This window comes from Tympanuchus pallidicinctus, unplaced genomic scaffold (assembly GCF_026119805.1).
Source record: "Tympanuchus pallidicinctus isolate F22 unplaced genomic scaffold, pur_lepc_1.0 scaffold2, whole genome shotgun sequence".
NCBI classification, from domain to species: domain Eukaryota; kingdom Metazoa; phylum Chordata; class Aves; order Galliformes; family Phasianidae; genus Tympanuchus; species Tympanuchus pallidicinctus.
In genome coordinates, this window is record NW_026294721.1 from 40,914,062 (window position 1) to 40,932,545 (window position 18,484).

The following is an 18,484-nucleotide window of genomic DNA, read 5'->3' on the forward strand; positions in this document are numbered from 1 at the left end:
TGGATTTGATGAGCTTTATGGGTCCCTTCCAACTCTGGATATTCTATGATTCCCCTAAACCCACAGGAAGCAGCCCCTTGGCACGATGCCCCATTAGGAAGGTGTCCCCTAGCCGTGCAATGATGAGCCCAAGCAGCTCCCCATGCCACCCCTCCCAAGGGCCCCGGTGCACGTCTAACCATGCGTTGAGCTCTGCCAAGGAGATCAGTGCCAAACCTGAATTACCAGCCCCAAGAAGAGCTGTGGATCTCAGAAGCTCCTGCGATTTGCGTCAGGTTTTTCAGGCCTCCGCCTGTCACACACACGCAAGTACTTAAGCAGTCACCCGAGGACCTGTGGGGTGTTTCTTTTACACGCTTTTGGTCCCTATCAGCTCTAGGTAAGTGCAAGCTTTGAGCTGGGGATGCTGGGGCAGATCTGCATCTGGGAATGGGATGGGGGGCAATGCAGGGGCTGACCATTATTAGCACTGGAGGGGCTGGAGCAGCACCACAAGGCTGTGATGGGAGAGCTCTGTGCTGGAACAGGGGCAGGCAGAGACCCCAGGCAGGGAGCACCAGGGGACTTTTCTCGGCTGCAGCAGCTGCTGCACTGTTTGTGCTGTTCCCATCCGATATTATCTTCTGAAAGACTGAACGGACAGTTTACAGGATGCATGACAGGTGGCTTTTCCTTATTTATGGTGGGGTCTGGTTTATTTTTAAAGCCTCAGCCCCACCTTATCCTGTGCACTGTGCTGGCTGATGTTATCCACAGCCATGCTCCGGCTCAGCAGGAGGCAGAGCAAAGCTCAGGATGGGACACAGAGCAGGAGGTCCTGTTTGCATGGAGAACAGCTCACTGTTTTGATCTCTGCAGTGTTAGTAAATAGCTGCAAGCCAAAAACAGGTGCCTGCATTCCTATTTCAATCAGAACATGGGGAAGGGGCCCAATAAGCCCAGCAGTGGACATGAGATCTCACCAGTTTGGCAGGAGTTACTGCTCTGAGTGTTTTCCAGGGGCTTCGAGTGCAGTAAACAGTCAGAAAGCTGCGCATCCAGCCAGCTATTGTGTCTGTCTTTCAAAAAAGCAAAGCTGAGCAAAGAGAAATCATCTCATTTCCAGAAAAGAGACTGCTTTTTTTTTTCTTTTTTTGCCAGGGTAGTATATACTGACAGCATGACCAGAGCTTGACTGGCATCCTGGAGGTTGAGGGGATGCCCCTTCCTGCTTACGCTAAAACTGGGAGCCCAGCCCTGAGTGTCTCTGGAGGGAAGGTCTACATCCATCCTCCTGCCCCAAATTCACCCCTCGTTCAGGTCACACAGGGTCTTGCCAAGCTGATTCTCAGACATCCCCAAGCATGGAGGTGCCCTCACCTCTTTGGCCCTGTCCCATTTATGATTCCCCCATCACTCTCAAGATTTTGTTCTCACTATCTAATAAGCTTTTCTTCTGCTGCAATGCGTGTCTGCTGGCCATTGCTAGTTGTCTGCTCGCTCCAAGCTGGGCGCCATCAGCCATACTAAGAGCAGCAGCTACTGCCTGCACAGCCTCTGTGTGCACAGCAGTGCTGGTTGGAGCATCTGCAGCCCCCTTCACGCTGCAGCTGGTGGCTATTCTCACATTGCTCCACCTAAAACCAAGACTAAAATGTGACTTCCTCTCTTCAGCTACAGGCACATGTAGCAGACCAGGTGTTTTTGGTGCTGTGGTTTTACTTTGATATCCGGCACACCATTTCTGTTGGGGTGTGCCACCCTCTGTCACAGAGCTGAACAAGTGCCATGGTCCTACAGTATTTCTGAAAGATGCAGAGGTCACTTGCATCCTTTACAGTAGAAAATATGTTTTTTCCAGTGCAGGAAAAGAAAGCTAGCAGTGGTGCCTTACAGCAGTAGAGCAGAACTGTTGTGGTTCTCCATCTTTCTGCCAGGTTTAAAGAAATGTAAGCATGAAAACCATCCTTCCTAGGCAGGTGAGTGGACCTGTGCAGCCTGAAGGCCAGATTCCAAGCCTGAGCTTGCCAGCAGGTAGAAGACACTGTGCCCTATGGGAATACACCTCGGAAACGTAGGGATTATCACAACCATAAAGATCAAACAGGAAAGTTAAGAGGCACGCGTTTGTTATGCAAAGCGGTGCATACACATTAATGCTCATTAGTGCAGCAGGCTGCAAATGCAGATTTATAAATTACTAGGACCCGTTGCTGCTGGTGGCTTAGGCTAGACGCATGATCCAGAGGTGATGGGCTGTGAGGAGCGCTTTGGCAGGTAGCGTGGAGTTGATGTGACCATGGAGGAGCAGATGGACTTGTGGCATCCACTACACTTGGGCCTGATGGTGAGCCTGCTCTCCATACTGCTGGAGAGCAGAGCCTCAGGTCCCAAGGAACTTCTTCTTTCCCATGCATTTCTTGCAGAGAGCCTTCAAAGGACCTCCAGCCACATAAGCAGCACTCAACAGGCTCCCTGAAGCTCGCAGGACAGAGCTTTACCTGCTTTTTCCCTGTTCCTCTGAAAAAAGCTTGTGCCATTACAGTCTGCTTGCTGTTGCTACCAGGCCTGCAGCCAGTGCTTTGCAGGCAGGGACAGCTCAGCTTGCTGCGCCTGTGGCTCAAGGCCACCTCTTCCTGGTCCATCCATGACAGTGAATTGTGCCATCCCCAGCACACTCCATCATGCTTAGGGCTACAAAGATGGCAAAGGGTCTGGAGTGGAAGATGTATGAGGAGAGGCTAAGGTCCCTGGGTTTGTTCAGCCTAGAGCAGAGGAGGCTGAGGGGAGACCTCATGGCAGCTACAGCTCCTCACAGGGAGCAGGGAACAGCATGGAGCTGCATCAGGAGGGGTGGTCTATTTGAGTCTAAGGAACAGACTCCCCAGGGTAATGGTCACAGCACTGAGCTGTGGAGTCCTAAAAACATCTAGACAACACTCTCAAATATAGGGTTTGGATTTTGGGTGGTCCTGTGTAGAGCCAGGAGCTGGACTCAATGATCCCTGTGTGTCATCCAACTCGGGATGTTCTATGACTGTACAAAAGTTGCTCGAGCCTTAAGCAACAACTGTCACAATCGGTATTTGCCAAGTGACTAAAGTAGAGCAGGCTTTCTCACAACCAGCTCAATTTATAAGACCTTATACAATTGCCAAAGAATCTTTTTATTTGTCAAAACAATCTTCAGCAAAGGAGGCTCAGTGGGGCATTTGCATCTTATGATAAAGCTTGGGGACAAGGCTCTTCTCCCCAGCTTCTTGTGTGAACAGGACGGCTGGCTCCCTGCAACCTGCAAGGCGATTTTGGAGCCAAGCCCTATTCCAGCAGTGCTGCCATTCAGGTGAGAGCTCTCAGGCACCCGATATGCTCCAGGGTACACTGTGGGTTATAGTTATCCTTCAACTGGGAAAACAGTTGGCTTTAGAGCTGCGCAATTGGTGATACTGGCATTGAGGTTACATCTCCAGAGCCAAAAGGAAGGAGAATCTGTGGAGGCAGGGAAGGTGGGCAGTGGGTGGCCCAGCAGAGACATGGAGAAAGCAGGAGAGCAGAGCGAGAATGGCCACATTTCTGAACTCAGCTCCTCCCCTGCCACCGCCCCACAGCTCAGTTTCAGAAACACAGAGGCAATTCACTATCAAAAGACTTGTGTGTCCTCAGGTTTCAGTTGGCTTGCCTTTCTGCCAGGCGGGAGCACACGTAAAACCCTGCAGAAGAGAGGTGTGGGGCTTATCCGAAATGTTTTGTTCCCAACGTCTCCTTCATCTTTTGGCTTGTGATTCCCCTGCACAAACTTGCATGGTGGCTGGGAAGAAAAAGTGAAAACATGGCTGGATGCCAGATGCTATCCCCTGTCCCATGGAATATGTATATATATATATTTAAATTAATGGCTTTAAACGAACCCTCCCCCACTGCACTCATTGCTGTGACATCACTCCCAAGTGACGCCCAAGTCTAAATACGGCTGTAAACAGGAATCGTCCCCACGGGAGTCACGCTGGCTATAAATCCAGCAGCAGAGAGGCTTGCTGAGCAGAAGAGAGGCTACAGCTTCCTGCCGGCTGGGGATGGTGAGGAAGCACTGCTGGGTGCTGTTGGGCATGCAGCTGCCGCCACAGGGAAACTGAGGCAGGCACTGCAGGGAGGGGCAGGGCTGGGAAAGGAGCTGTGTCCTGCCTCGGCCAGAGGCCACTGGGGAAGAGGGAGCTGCTGGCGACAGGGATGCCTAAGCTGGGGCTCAGTGAGCATAATCTCTCCAGTCTCAGCCTTGGCAATAACCCCAGCCCCTTTCTGTAGTGCCTGACCCCACCATCCAGGAGAAATGGCCACAGAGAAGTCAGTGACTCCTACTGAGGAGCAGCTAGAGATCCTGGAGTACAATTTTTGCAAGGTGAACAAGCATCCTGATCCCACCACGCTGTGCCTCATTGCAGCAGAGACCGGGCTTTCTGAAGAGCAGACCCTGGTGAGTGTGCACCCCTCAGCCTCCCCTTGGCACTGGCCTTGCTCTCTCCATACATGCCTCTGCACCCTACACAGCTCCTGCCTACCCTGTCCTCTGTTCTTCATCATGCACCCTGTATCTTCTGTCCCCACAAACTCCCTGCTGTACCTCTCATGCTACCCCATCACCACCTGTACCCCTTTGTGACCCACATATTCCCTCCTTATGTTCTTATACTGCACACTACTGCACCCACAAGCCTTCTTTGCATTTCCTACCCCACACTGCACCCATGGAGCCCTGCTGAACCCCACCTCCTCCTGCCCCCCAGCAGTTCCTGCCCCTGCATCCCCAAAGCCCCTTCCCCTGTAACCGCAGCCACCTGGGCTTCCCAAATCACAGCTGGATGCCCTGTTGGTTTCCTTGTGGCTCCAATGCCCCAACCCCAGGCTGCGCTGGGCAGTTGGTACTTTCAGCACCTGCTGTGTGACACTAGCTGGCAGCAGGGCCATGCATGCTGTCCATTCCTTCCAACCTAATAGTCCTCATAGTTCCTTCTGAGAGTTCCAGGTACCCAAATGACCGTTGGTTTTGTGGTAAGAAGAATTGTGGTCATTTTAAAACAGATGCAGGATAGATACAGTTCTTGCAGGATGTGCTGTGGGACATACCCAAGTTGTGCCAGCTCTTCATCACTGCAGTTAGATAGTCCATCATCCCTGAATATTATGTTAGGAAAATCTGTCAGCCTCTCTGAGAGACATGAAGGTCTCTAAAGAGGCTGCCTCTGCTTGGGACTTGCTGAGTGCCTTGTGCTCCATCTGGCTGCCTGCTGGGTCTCAAAGGCAACCAGCTCCTTCCCAACACCAGGCTGCAGAGCAGCTCCTGTTTTGATGCAGATGCGTTATGAACTCCTAGATAGCAGGTTTCCTGGGTATAGAAATCAAACGCATACACAGAAAAAGTGCAGCATTTTGCAGAGTTGCCAAGCCTGGTTCTCCCTAGGCAAAGCCAAGGGGCAGGAGAGGCAAGCAAGCAATGCCAGTATTTAGCCTGTTCCAGTGAAGGATACTGGGTGTAACACCCAGAGTGCTCTCAGAGTTCTGAAGATGAAGATCACGTTAGGAATAGGATCAGGATTGAGCTGCGATGTGCCTGCATTGCGTATGGCACAGACTCACCACTCCTGACACTCGGAGTGCTTTACTGGCCAGATATAGCAAGCATTTTAATGCCAGTAAAATCAAGATGCAGATGTACTGAGTCAACAGGACATGATGGTTTGAGACAGGAAGTGAAATTTTTTAGGAGGCAGGCAGGCAGGCAATCAGCTTGTTGGATGCAGCTTAAGGCAGAGCTAGCGCAACGGCCACTTGCACTGAATGCCATGGTTGTATCATTAGTGACTGGAATGGCTTCAAAAATAGCTGTGAACAAATATAGCAACAGAATGAGCAGCAACAAAGCATGTCACAGGCAAATGCCTAAAGACAAGCCTGAGCTGTGCTTCCAGCACATGAGTTATTCTTCTTACGGAGGTGTTGTGGCTTTACCCAACTGCTTTTGTCCAGCATTTCAAATTGCAGCTGAGCTGAAGTGGCACCAGCCGGTCTGGGAGCTGGGTTAGAGATGCCAAGTCATAAAAAATAATGTAGTAATTAATATTACTTGAAGACTAAGATAAATTTTAACCCACCTTAAGAATCTGTTTGTCCTTAAATCTGCAGTGTCACTGTGTTTTTCCTCTCAGTCTTCGTGAAGCAAGTTAACTTTTGGTTCCTGTCATTTTGGGACCTGCAGTGAATGTTTCACTGCTACAGCTGCAGACACTACCCAGGAGATTTAGCCTACTTACTCTGTTTGTAAGACAAATCTGGACTCACAGCAATAAAATGAGGACTCACACAAGTTGTCAAGGTCTGAAAAGGCCTGAAAGAGATGTACTCACATTTGACAAAACCTTTTGGTTATGAACACCTTGCTAAAAGCAGCACCCTGAGTTTCCTTCACCTCATTCCACATGCTGTCCACATCTGCACCTTTTGCAAGGCTTTCTGAACGTTTGCTCAGCCCACTGCACTCAGTCTCTGTTGGTATTTTTTTTCCTTCCAGAAATGGTTCAAGCAGCGCCTGGCAGAATGGAGGAAGTCTGAAGGGCTGCCCTCAGAATGTGGGTCTGTCAGGGACTAGAGGATGCTGCTCCTGGCCCCATCCATGCTGTAAACAATGGTGAAGATCTTCAAAGTGGGTTTACTTGGGGTTCTCCCGTCACAAAAGGTTTCAAGATACAAAGCAATACCCTGATATTTAACATAATTTTTATTTATAGAAGATTATATATATATAATATGTATGTATATGTGTATACAGCTTCTGATGGCTGCATAACTCGTCTAGCAATTCCCATTAAGCAGCTGCACAGGCCAGGAAATCTCATGCCCTTGTCCTGGACTCATGGAAAAGCTGCCATGAAACGTTCAAGCACAGGGGGGAAGAATAGAGATTTCTTTTCCCTATTATCCCGAGAGGCAAAGCATGCATGCTAGCTTTAGTATATAGAGCATCCAGAGAGGAGGGCAATTGGAAAACTTGATGTCTTGTTCTTGTGGTGTCTTGGTTAATTTAAGGTGCCCATGCCAGCTCTGGATGTTGACAAGATAAAAGCCTACATCATTAACAGACTGAGCCAAGATCCCTTGAATGTATGTCTCACATTTCTGTTAAAGATAACCGAAGGGAGAGAACTGGTCTTTTCTTTGTCCAAAGTGTGAATAAAAACCAAAGATTTTTGGTGAGAGATGCTATGTTGTGTCCCTCCCCATGCTCCCTGCCCCAGGAACAGAAGGCACACTCCTCTGGGTGGATAACATTTCTCCAAAACGGGGTCAGCAGGTGCTGGGTTTTTCCCCTCTTGCCACAGAGTTGGGCAACCTCTGGTCTAGGGCACCCTCCATCCATCCACAGCACACAACCCAGGCGTGGGGTAGCAAGATGCTGTTTGGGGGGATTCCCTGCAGGGTCAGAGGCCAGCTGCCAGCCCCTTTATGGCTGTTCACAAGCCAGAGTGACAGTGCTGGGGCTCTTCACAGAGGCCAGTTTCTGGTCCATTCTGGTACAGGACAGACTGAAAAGTAACAAGCATTATTACCTAGTGACCTTACCTTGTACAATAGGGATCAAAATCCTCTCTTTAGTAGATCAGTGAGTCAATAAGTGGATCCCCTGATAAATCCTCTTCTAGTTTGTAGTCACCTGCCTCTACTACTCCTGAAGGAATCAGCTTAACACAGAGAAGATTAAGATACACTGACTCGCACTTAAACTGGCATGTGCTTAGAATCCTCATTTTTGCTTATTCATTTATTCTCCTGCAGTGGTTTGTTCATTTTATTCCTTGCTGGAGAGCATCACTATCACATCAGTATCTCCAGCCAATGCCTGGATTGCCAATGCCAAGCACACTAAACTTACTAGAAACGTATAAAATCATTTTCTCCTGTGCCATGTCCTGCTTAGGCTGTGCTGCTCCCATCCATCATCCAAACTGACCCACACTTCGACCCAACTGAAACTCTAGGTTTGCCCTGTAAAGTGTGGCACTAATACCCATACCCAATAATGCCACTATCCTTGGGCATGGCAGAGATGTTGTAGCATCCCATGAGAGGGTCTAGATTGTCTTAGTTTTCCCATAGAAGCCTGGTAAGAACAGTAAGGGTGTGAAATGCACCTTTAAAAACATACAAATGTATTACGTCTCTGTTGGGACCATTCTTCCCTGTCTAAGAAGGGGCACATTCAGCCCATCTCCCCCACAGCTGTAAAGGGCTGCTGGCTTTATGCTGAGCACTCACCTTATTAGGCACTGAATTTCCTAATGCTGTGCAGGTGGTTGCTGTCAACTTGAAAAGGACCTTCAAGTAATGAGTCTGGTTTTACAGTTCCCAAGGGATGTGTAGAAAGGGTCATTTCATTACACCTCTGAAACCCCTGCAGGAGTTTCATGATTGCATTTTTCTTGCTTACCATTACCACCTAACTATACCACAGGTATGACAGTAGAAATAATAATAATGTTACGCTCAGGGTGTGCCATGGAAAGTGGGTGAGGTTTTACAGCACCTTAGTGGTAACTCTCACGTGCCCAGGGCAAATTTAGAGCTGCCCATCCTGGACTACAGAAAGAGAGAGACTGTGTGAACTCTCCCTTGGTGGGAGAGGGTACCAGGGCAGTCATAACAGCACAGCAGGACAGTGGGTTTGTGGAGACTTTTTGGAGTATGGTGACGCCCATTCACTCTGGTATGTTTAAGGGTTCTTTCTCTTTCCAAGTAACTTTTCATCGGTTTAATCCAGTGAACTCAACAGCCCACAGATTTTTGTGCTCTCTCTGATTGCAGAGACATGAATTTGCAAACCTGCTCTTTCTGCAAGGTTCTTTTTGGACATGACAGGGAGGGGGGGGAAAGCATGTTTCTGTTTCATAACTTGCCAGGCAACCCTAGCAGGTAGGTTGGATGATTAGCCAGCCTAGGCTGCCCAGACAAACAGAAACACCTGTTATCAACGCTTTCATAGATTACTGAAAGGTACCATGGGGATAGCACTGTTCCCACAAGGCTTTAGGAGCAAAGGTGAAGATATATTTCTTAAAGGGCTTAAAAACTTTGCAATTTTATTTCAGTCCATTGAGCACAAATGTCTTAGAAGCTATAGAAACACAGGGATATAGACTTTTTGTACCCCAGGGTCAAGTATTACGCAGCACTGAAAATCTTCATACTGAATATTCACCAGAAAAAAACCATTCATCTGGCACAGTTATCATAGACTGTTCCTGGTTAAGTGTCCCAGGCCTGGAGCAATTGCATGATGTGGACAGCTGTGGGAGTCCCCACCATGCAAAAAAACACAGCAGGCGGGGCACTGCTTTGCTGCTTAATATCACCTGGCTGAAAACTTTCAGGGCACACAGCCCCAGCAAATGCTTGTTAGACAACAGCTCAGCACCACAAAGACCTTTGTGTTGGCAAGCTGCTGCTAGGACATCTCACTGCAGACCCCCTGAAAGGTGCTTGCTGACTTATCTCCCTGTCACACCTACCTGCTGCAGGAAATACTGCAAGCATGGCTACCTGGCACCTTGGTGGGAACTGCTCGCAGGATGCTGGCCCCCTGCCTCCAGGTCAAGACAAGACATGCTCAGGAAAGCAGTACACTTTTCAGGAGCCAAACACCAGTTTCAGCAGTTTCTGCCAATTGGCTCTTCAAGAGCTTTTCCTTACAAAGGTGCAAGGGGGTAAAGGATAACTGCACAAAGTCCACCTCCAGACTTGCTGCATTACAGAGCTGGCATTCTTTCTGCAGCAGGCCCATCAGTTTACACACACAGTGAGCACAGCCACATCCAAACCTTGCATCAAATGCCACCCTGCAGCCCTGTTTGGACACAGCTTTGCAAAGGCTGTGTCAAGATCCATCTGAGGGAGGAATCACACATATCTCAGTCAGGTCTCTCAACTCATATGGTGATCATAAAGCTTTCTCCAGTTCTAGGAAGATAAGTGACTTTTTTTTTTTTTTTTTTCCTTATGGTGGCAAGCACTATGAACACGTAAACATCCCCACACACGATGGTACTTTCAGTGGTTCTGCAACCTGAAGGAATTAAGCAATACCACTGACAAGAAGAGAGTCCCAGGAAAATATATGTTATTTGCTTATGCTTTCCAGGAGAGAAAATGAGGCTTGCTGCAGGCAGATATAGAAGTACCCCCCTTCTGTTGCCCAAACTGCTTTTGAGTTCAATCTCTTGTAAAGCTGTAGAGAGCAACAAAGTTGGCAGGGGCAACCCAGACATACTCAGGTGCATATAATGCATCTTCCCCTTCCCAGATCCACCCCTTCCCAGACCTCATTTAAGGGTTGGCATTGCAGGTAATGGTTTCTTGCTGGAGTCCCCTACCTGAGTCTTTCTGAAGGTAAGCAGATTCTTTTCTTTGCTTCTATGCCTATTGCATTTGAGGGAATCTTCACTTGCTGAGCTTAGGACTTTGCTATTCTACTGTCATCATCATACTTTCTGTTGCTTTACAGCACCCCACAGTACAGTTTGCCCTCTTGGCTATCAGCAGATACCACTGGCTCACAATAAGCCCGCGGTCAACAACACCCCCAGAGACCTTCCTGCTAAACTGCTACCCAGCCACTCATTTCTGATCTGTACCTGCGTCTGGCATTGTTCTGGTCCAGGTGCAGCATGTTTAGTATTTTCCTTCACTGAACTTCATGCTTGCTAATTATCTAGTGCTCCAGTGCATCGGATTCCTCTGCAAAGGTCTCTCTTTCCTTCAGGAACTTAACAGCATTTTCCAGTTTAGTGTCATCAGCAAACTTGTTGAGGGTGTATTCTACTAATCCTGCAACCAGATCACTGATAAAAGTGGTGAACACAAGTGGCTCTAGAATAGAGCACTGGGGGAATACTGCTAACAATCAGCTCACAAGCAGTTGTAGACCCATCCACTTTGAGCTCTGCTATTCGTTCAGCTCATCACCTGGCATATCCTGTGTTTATCAGACAGATGAACAATTTGTTCTGGGAGATGCTGTGAGTGACAGTATTATAGGTCTTATTAACAATCTAGAAAGATTACATGTACTGCCTTTCTTTCATCCACCAAGTGGGTAGTCATATGATAGAAGATCAGATTGCTAAGGCAGGACTTTTCTTTAATGAATCTTTGTTGACTATGCTTGATAATACCTTTATTCTTTAACTGCCTCCTAACAGCATCTAGGACAATCCTCTCCATAACTTTTCCAGGTGTTTAGGCTAGACCAACAGGTCTATAGTCCCCTGGGTTTTCTTTTGTGCCTTTCTTGTCGATCAGTATAATGCAGGTTGGTAAATTGCTGAGAGGAGTCCAGCTATAACATCTGCTACTTCTTGCAGTACTTAGGGGTCAGGACCCATGTGCTTCTGAACATTCAGCAATACAGCTTGTCCCTTACAATTTCAGTACACAGCTTCCATTTTGAAAGGAAAGGCAGGCACTGTTTGTAATGAGGAGCAGGGAGAAAGGTGTTTTGCTTGTCCAGTGTAAATCCCCAAGTAAGCCATACCCGAGAGGCCTAGGGCACAACCTGGACACCCAGCCTGCAACCATCTGTAACCTGGGCTGCCTGCCTTTCAGTGTGAAGTAACAAGACTGCGAAGTCTGTGTATCTCCTTAGGATACAACCACTTGACAGCTCTTTGTATTGTTTTCCCTGGGTTGGTATCCTTGGTCCCTTCCCAGTGCAGCTGCATAGCAATGCGCTTGCACATGCTATGGCAACTGCTGCTGACCGCAGGGTGCCAGCAGCTCAGGCTGCTGGATGGAGCACAGCTAACCTCCCCCCACAGGCACTGTTCTGGATGACCAACACCACTAACCCACAGCTTCCACTGGCCAACCTAAGTACCCACTCCCTTTAAACACCATTTCACTGTCCCAGAAGGGCCAGCTGTGTCATTCCTTGTTGAGGTAAATGAAGCCAAGACCAGTGGTTAGAGTAAAATGTTCTGCTTTATGCATCAGACAAAACTACAAAACCGTTGTATAATAAATTTAATTACAAAAAGTGTTTTTTGCCACGCTCTTTAGACTCAGGCATATGACCAGAGCATAGTTACAGGGATATCAATACTGGGAAAGTAATGCACCTCTGCAATTCATCTTTCTCATCTGCTATGCTAACAGAAATCACTTTAAAAAAAAATGTTAAATTTCTCACCCATAAGACTGCTTGCTGCTGCACAATCTGGACCAAACCAAAATAAGACACTTAGACTGATGGAATCCTCCACTCTGATACCACCTAAACTTCTTTCAGTCACTACTTGAAATTATACTTTGCTTACAGGGAAAAACTAGAACAGAAATACTTAATGTCTTACTGCCCTTGTGTTCTTGTTCTTATCTGATAAAGTAGTTGCAACCTGCCCAATTTCCAGGAATTACCAAGTAGCCACTCTCTTAAAAGGAAACTCCTGAGGCTCTTGGGAAGTAGGATCTCATTTTTAACAGCACAGTACTGCTAACAGTGTTCTCTAAAACCTGTTACCTATAATCATTTAAACCTGAGACATCAGGACAGTTTATTCACAGGATACAACTTTGTTTCATTAAAATCAATAGCTGACTCCAACCTAGCAAGATGCCATCTTAGCCTAAGCTATAAATACCCTTAAATCTGCTGCCTGAGAGTTTCATTTCCCCCTATAAATATGCTACAAATATATTATTTTCCAGAGTTATTTTCAAAACGCTATAAAAACAGATTCTCCTACCAACTAGACATGATTTTCAGAGGAACTACACAGACAGAAAGAAAAGCTATCTTTACATTTCTGTTACCATGTGGCAAACTGACTGTAGATGAGCACCCCATCTTCCACAGCTGCAAATACTGTGTTGTAGGAAAAGAGCTGTCACTGCACTTCCAAAACCAGCTGTGCTATCAGCTCCTTGGCATCCTTCATGCTGGAGGAGATCTCTGAGCCATCCTCTGCCACGTGGGTACCAAGCAAGAACATCTTCCTCTTGTCTCCGATATCAGACAGTGCCAGAGCATCGTAGATATCTGTGATGCAATATGCACCTTCAAGGTCCTAATACCAAAACAAGTCAATCAAAACAAGCCTATTAATTGCAACAGGGAGGCAAAGGGTCTCAAAGTTTCTGAGGGCATCGTTCTTATGTACCTCTATGAGATCAAGTTTCCATGCCCTAAAATGCTTTGGAAACAAAATGCTTATAAGAAATAAGAAGCAAAGGTACGTTCTTGTTTCAGTAAGACCTGCATCTTACAGATCTAAAACGCAACCTCAGATTACTTCACTCTGTGGTCAACTCTGTGGTGCCCTCAGAAGCCTCTCCCCTCCCTTCCCCCTCCACCCCCCCCAATCCACATAGCCTTAATTGAAGAGCTTTGCTGCTGTTTTCAGAGTCGCAGCCAGTTGAAGTTCAGCTAGGCACAGGAACTCCTACCTGCTTGTTGGCTAGAACCACCACTGGCAGGGTGGAGTTGTTCTGGATCAGTTGATGAAGTAGCTCTTTTGCCACAGGTAGTCGGGCATGATCAGCTGAATCCACAACATAGATGAGCAACAACACTTTGGGCAGATACATCTTCCAGTACGAACGTAGAGATTCACTGCCCCCAACTGGAAGAGTAAAGAGCAGCACAAAATTCACCAAGTAACCCAAACAGCACCACACCCGTAATGCAGGCAGCGGACCCTGGGGTGAAAACCCAAGGTACTGGGCCTACTGTATGCAAGACTGGAAATAGCTTTATTCCCCCCATCTGAGTCCCATGCAGGCTTATGTGTATGTTCAGAAAAAAGTCTTTTCATTTTAAGTTCTGGAGGTTTGTTTTTTATGGTTGCTTTCTGCCTTGTAGGTTCTTTCTCTCAACCTAGAAGGGAGAGCAGAAACAGGTTCAGTGTCTATAAAGGTCATGTGAGAATGTCCCCACATGATCAGTCTACATGCCCCTCACAAAACAAAGGAGCCTACAATTTCCAAGAGAGAAATTTAACCCTAGAGTGGAAAAGGCTCTCATTAGATCTGTGTAATGTCAGGGGCTAATTCAAAACTCCCAGGGCTTTCACACTGTCAAAGCTGCAGAGGTACCTTAGGAAGAAATAAAAATCAAGTTCCAGCAGGCTCTTTGAGCTGTCCTTAGGTGACAGGAGTAATCTTTGCACAGATTACATTTCTACCAGGTCTCTTCTCTGCTGACTAAGCTTTTCATATTCAAAACAAGGGCTTATAACAATATGAAGCCACATGTCTAAGACTGCTGTTACCATCTAAGGACAATGTGGTGGCTTGTTGAATTTTAAGAGAGACAGGAATAGTGTATTGTTAAGCACTTCAGATGTATTTTCAGCTCTTCAGATCTGTTCCTTTCAGGAAAAGGTTGGGGGGGAAGAGAGGTCCTCTGCAGAACAACACGCTCAAGGGTCGTGGGTGACTTGACTCCAAATGTAACAAACTTCCAAAGTATTATACTTGGGGTTTTCTATGACAGCTTCCTGCCTTATTTAGGAATTCTTCAAAATTGACATGCTAGCTAATCTGTTGTGTTTCAAAGCAATTTTGCTTTCACTTAAGTAAAAATGATTTAGTAGTTTCAAGAATGTACAAAGAAAAGCAACATTTCCCTGCTAGGGAGTATGTGCTTGTTCTAATCATAGAATCATCGAAGCCTTAGAGGTAGAAGGGACCTTTAAAGCCCATCTAGTCCAACCTCCTGTAGTGAACAGGGACACCTACAGCTACATCAGGTTGCTCAGAGTCCCATCCAGCCTGGCCTTTAATGTCTCCAGGGATGGGCCTTTGCACCACTTCTCTGGGCAACCTGTGCCAGTGCATCGCCATCTTCACTGTAAAAGACTTTTGCCTTATATGCAACTCAATTTTTCCCTCTTTTACTTTTCTTCTTCAGCTCCAGCATACCTGCAGGCAGAACTGAGATCTGCCACTGCTGAAATAAGCCAAAGGGCCATGACTGACATATTATTCTTGGGGCTTATGCCTCCGACAGTACTGTGTTATTTTATAGGCTCCCCGCTATTTCTCTTGTCCAGTGCATTCATACATAGCATAAACCAGGGGTCAGCAACTTACAGCTAATGTTTTTATTTCCTAAACAAATAGCAATACAGCAGAAGCCAGGCTCTCCTACCGCTTACAGAGGCAAGATTCAACCCACTTATCTGTATAATGGTACAAAGAAAAGGAACAATATTCTGTCTGTCCAGGCCAGCAAGATAAAAATCCTGCTGTCTGCTGATCATAGTATGCCACATAATCACAGCGTAGGCTGCTAACCCCTGCTACAGGCAATGGTACAGACTGAGTAAGTAACCAGATTAGAGCACCATGCAGATTTACCTGGCTGAAACTGGCCTGAGACATTTCATCTCCCATGGGTCAGATTGCAGCCATCACATCTCAGTCACTACCAACCTGGACCAGAGAGGGAAGGATGACTCAGAAACAACACGTTCTGCTGTGGTGCGCATTGTACTGGGCGTGAGCAATTCCCAAGCAGGTGCAGAAGTACTGTGGTTTTTTGTTGGTTTTTTTTTTTTCAAGCTTAGTTAGTACAGAGCACCTCATTCCTAGCAACAATATCGGGAAATACTGGTGTCTGTCTGATAGGTACAAGGAGAGGAGCACAGAATAGGAGCATATCTGAAGCATTTCCCTAAGGCAGGATTACACTTTGCTTTAGAGACTCTATCTTCCCATCCTAAACACTTACCCACATGCCTGGGAGCAGCACAACTCCTGCCGACAGCAATACTGAGGTGTACCTGGGTTAGCTGCCAAGTGAGTCAGCCAAGTGCTGGTATGAAAAGCAGAAAGGGAAGCACGTGGCCTCCACAGCAGTCTAGCAAGGATGTCAGCCCTCAGTACCAGGGACTGATGGAATCCAGGGCCCCTTCTCCTCTACCATCTCCTATGGAGGCTCTGGAACAAAAGGCATGCAAAGCTTTCCTTCCTGCCTTCTTTCCCCTTAGTATTTCTCTTCTATGCTTGCTCACTTCAGGCTTGAGCACCAACGGGAAGCTGTACAAGGAACAGCGGCCATGCAGGGACACCTGTGCTTTGGACAGGCTTGTTGCCATTGCGTTTAGCAGCACTGTCTGAGAGCAGAGCTCCCCCCGGGCAGGCTCAGACAGCACAGACCTCCCCTGAGAGCAGGCCGTAATCTTCTTATATCACCAGGGTCGGGCAGCAGAATCTCCAAGAAGAAAACAACCCCAGCTCCGTGTTATCAGATAAGGAGGGACGACGGTTCTACAATAGGGGGCTGATCCCTGGGATGCGGGACGGGAGCATCCACCGCGCTCGGCACGAACGCAGCTCACTCACTCTCCAGGAACTCCATCTGGCTCTCCCCGCCGCAGATGCAGACGGCGTTGAAGCCCTCGGTGGGCGCCACGCTGCGCTTCACCTGGTTGGTGGCAAGCGAGTGGAGAACGCTGCTCTTCCCCGCCCCGTCCAGGCCCAGCACCAGGATCTGCCTGCCGGTTCCCTTCACCTGCTAAAGGAGGGAAGCACGCCCGGTGAGCCGGCCGGGGCCTACCCGCCCCCCGGAGCTCACCGCGGCCGGCCGCCCCGTACCTGCTCAGCGGCGGCGGGAGGAGAGCGGCGGGCCCGGCCCCGCACGTAGGCCCACACCCAGGCCGCCACCGCCGCGCCGCCCGCCGCGGCCAGCACCGCTCCGCACAGCGCCGCGGGCCGCAGCCGGCTGCCCATGGCCACCCCGCGCCCGGCCCAGCCCTGCCCGGAGAGAGGCGGCGGCCCGCAGCTGGCCGAGCGGCTCCCCCTACAGACAGGCAGACGGACGTGCCTGCAGCGACGAGGCCCCAGCAGGGCGTTGCTGCAGACCTGCAGGTACGTACCGGTGGAAAGAGTCAGGCCTCATCCAGCTGCCGGCTGCAAGTTCCTGATCCTTCCTTTGCTCTTCTCGGCTTCTACAGAACCATTAACTCGTAGATTTACGAAGCCAAAAGAACTTGCGTTTTCATCCCTAGCGGTTGTTCTTTGTGAGTATGCCTTTTTTTTCCTCTAGGCTCATTGGTAACTTGGTCCTCTGAAACACAGGTTCCCCCCTTGGGTAATGTGGGGAGGAAAAAAAATACCTCCTATTGTTTTCTTAAACCTATTGATAAGTTTAAAAAGACCACTATGAAGACCCTGCAGATGCTTTTAAATTGCCAGTGAGGTTGTGTATGCCCCCTCCCTGGAGGCATTCAAGGCCAGGCTGGATGGGGCTTTGAACAACCTGGCTAGAGGGAGGTGTCCCTGCCTATAGCAGGAAGGCTGGAGTGAGAGGATCTTAAAGGTCCCTTCAAATCCAAACAATTCTATGATTCCGTAAGTTTGAAAGAGCAATGAGTGACAAATAATGTTCTATGCTTTCTGGCTTTTTTGTGAATTTGTTTATGTGAAGTCATGGTAACATTTCCGCTTCAGGCCTTGGCATCAAATCCTTTCAGATACAGAAGCCTTTACCTCTCAGGTTAACATCTAGCACAATAGCATTTCCCTGAAGTATTATTTCTACCACTGAAAATCCGTGCATAGGGAAAATTTGTTTTTGCAACAACTGGAAGTTTGAAGAGATGTTTGAGAGACTACCAGTAGAGTGCTAGGAAGGCAAATGCTCATCCTCAATCTCATCGCCTGCCTCCACTTGAGAAGTGCTATGCTTTTCCAATGCAAACAGCTGTCACAACCAGCCACCTTGTCTTATCTAGTTCTTGCTTTGCCAAGCCCGCTACTAAGAGAGCTGGCTTGCAGGAAAGTGGACAGTGAGTCAGCTCAGCTGCCACACAGTTTGATAGTTTACTTTGGAATCATGAAGGCTGAAAAGACCTCCAAGACCATCATGTCCAATCCCAACCCACCCCCACCATGCCCATTAACCACATCCCTCAATGTCACATCTCTACAGTTCTGTAACACCTTTGAGGACAGTGACTCTACCACGCCCCTGGGCAGCCTGTGCCAATGTCTCACTCATTGTAAGTCTTGCTGTCCTCCTCAGGTTATCCTCTCCCGCATTATCTAGACCATGTGGTGTTTTTCAGCACCCTATGCACCTCTGCTGTTTGGTGGTCAGTGACTCGCTGGAATACAGCACTGAAGACAGTACTTGCATCAGAAACAGAAAAATTCTGTTAGAAGCTTTGACTAGCATATGGGGGAGCAGTGTAACTGTTTCAAGATGTTTTTGGTTATTCCATACCTCTGGAGAGGCAAATTTTTTAAAGGCTGCATTTGAATTTGCTAACATCCAGTTCCCTCCATACAATCTGAATTGTGAGATTTATTTTTTCTTAAAAGCTCTATGGAACTCTCTGCTATGATCTGAAGCCGTGTCCCCTGCCACAAGCAACATCTCACTCAAGCTATTCAGCAGGATTGCCGGAGAGAGGTGGGACTCAGCAGAGGAGGCAATCCTTAGGTTGCAATCCTAAAAGAA

General features: G+C 47.9%; 2 protein-coding genes across 5 annotated transcripts; one reads left to right on the forward strand and one right to left on the reverse strand.

The window, feature by feature from the left end:
• The first annotated feature begins 3,924 nt into the window (after positions 1 to 3,924).
• HOPX (HOP homeobox) lies at positions 3,925 to 7,226 on the forward strand. The gene is made up of 3 exons (XM_052682296.1): positions 3,925 to 4,055; positions 4,282 to 4,450; positions 6,542 to 7,226. The coding sequence occupies exons 2-3, from the start codon at positions 4,307 to 4,309 to the stop codon at positions 6,617 to 6,619; spliced, it is 222 nt and encodes a 73-aa protein (XP_052538256.1). The 5' UTR covers positions 3,925 to 4,055; positions 4,282 to 4,306; the 3' UTR covers positions 6,620 to 7,226.
• A 4,801-nt stretch (positions 7,227 to 12,027) lies between these two features.
• ARL9 (ADP ribosylation factor like GTPase 9) lies at positions 12,028 to 16,767 on the reverse strand. Of its 4 annotated transcripts, none has more exons than XM_052682289.1 (4): positions 16,618 to 16,767; positions 16,366 to 16,537; positions 13,465 to 13,640; positions 12,028 to 13,085 (listed from the first exon to the last, which is right to left on the reverse strand). In XM_052682289.1, exons 1-4 carry the CDS (start codon positions 16,750 to 16,752, stop codon positions 12,906 to 12,908), a joined length of 663 nt encoding a protein of 220 aa, XP_052538249.1. In that variant the 5' UTR covers positions 16,753 to 16,767; the 3' UTR covers positions 12,028 to 12,905. The 4 variants fall into 4 exon arrangements, with proteins under 4 accessions (XP_052538249.1, XP_052538252.1, XP_052538251.1 ...); XM_052682292.1 differs by lacking the exon at positions 16,618 to 16,767 and adding an exon at positions 15,379 to 15,453 and having other exon boundaries at positions 16,366 to 16,479; XM_052682291.1 differs by lacking the exons at positions 16,366 to 16,537; positions 16,618 to 16,767 and adding exons at positions 15,379 to 15,453; positions 15,752 to 16,353.
• Between the last annotated feature and the right edge of the window lie 1,717 nt (positions 16,768 to 18,484).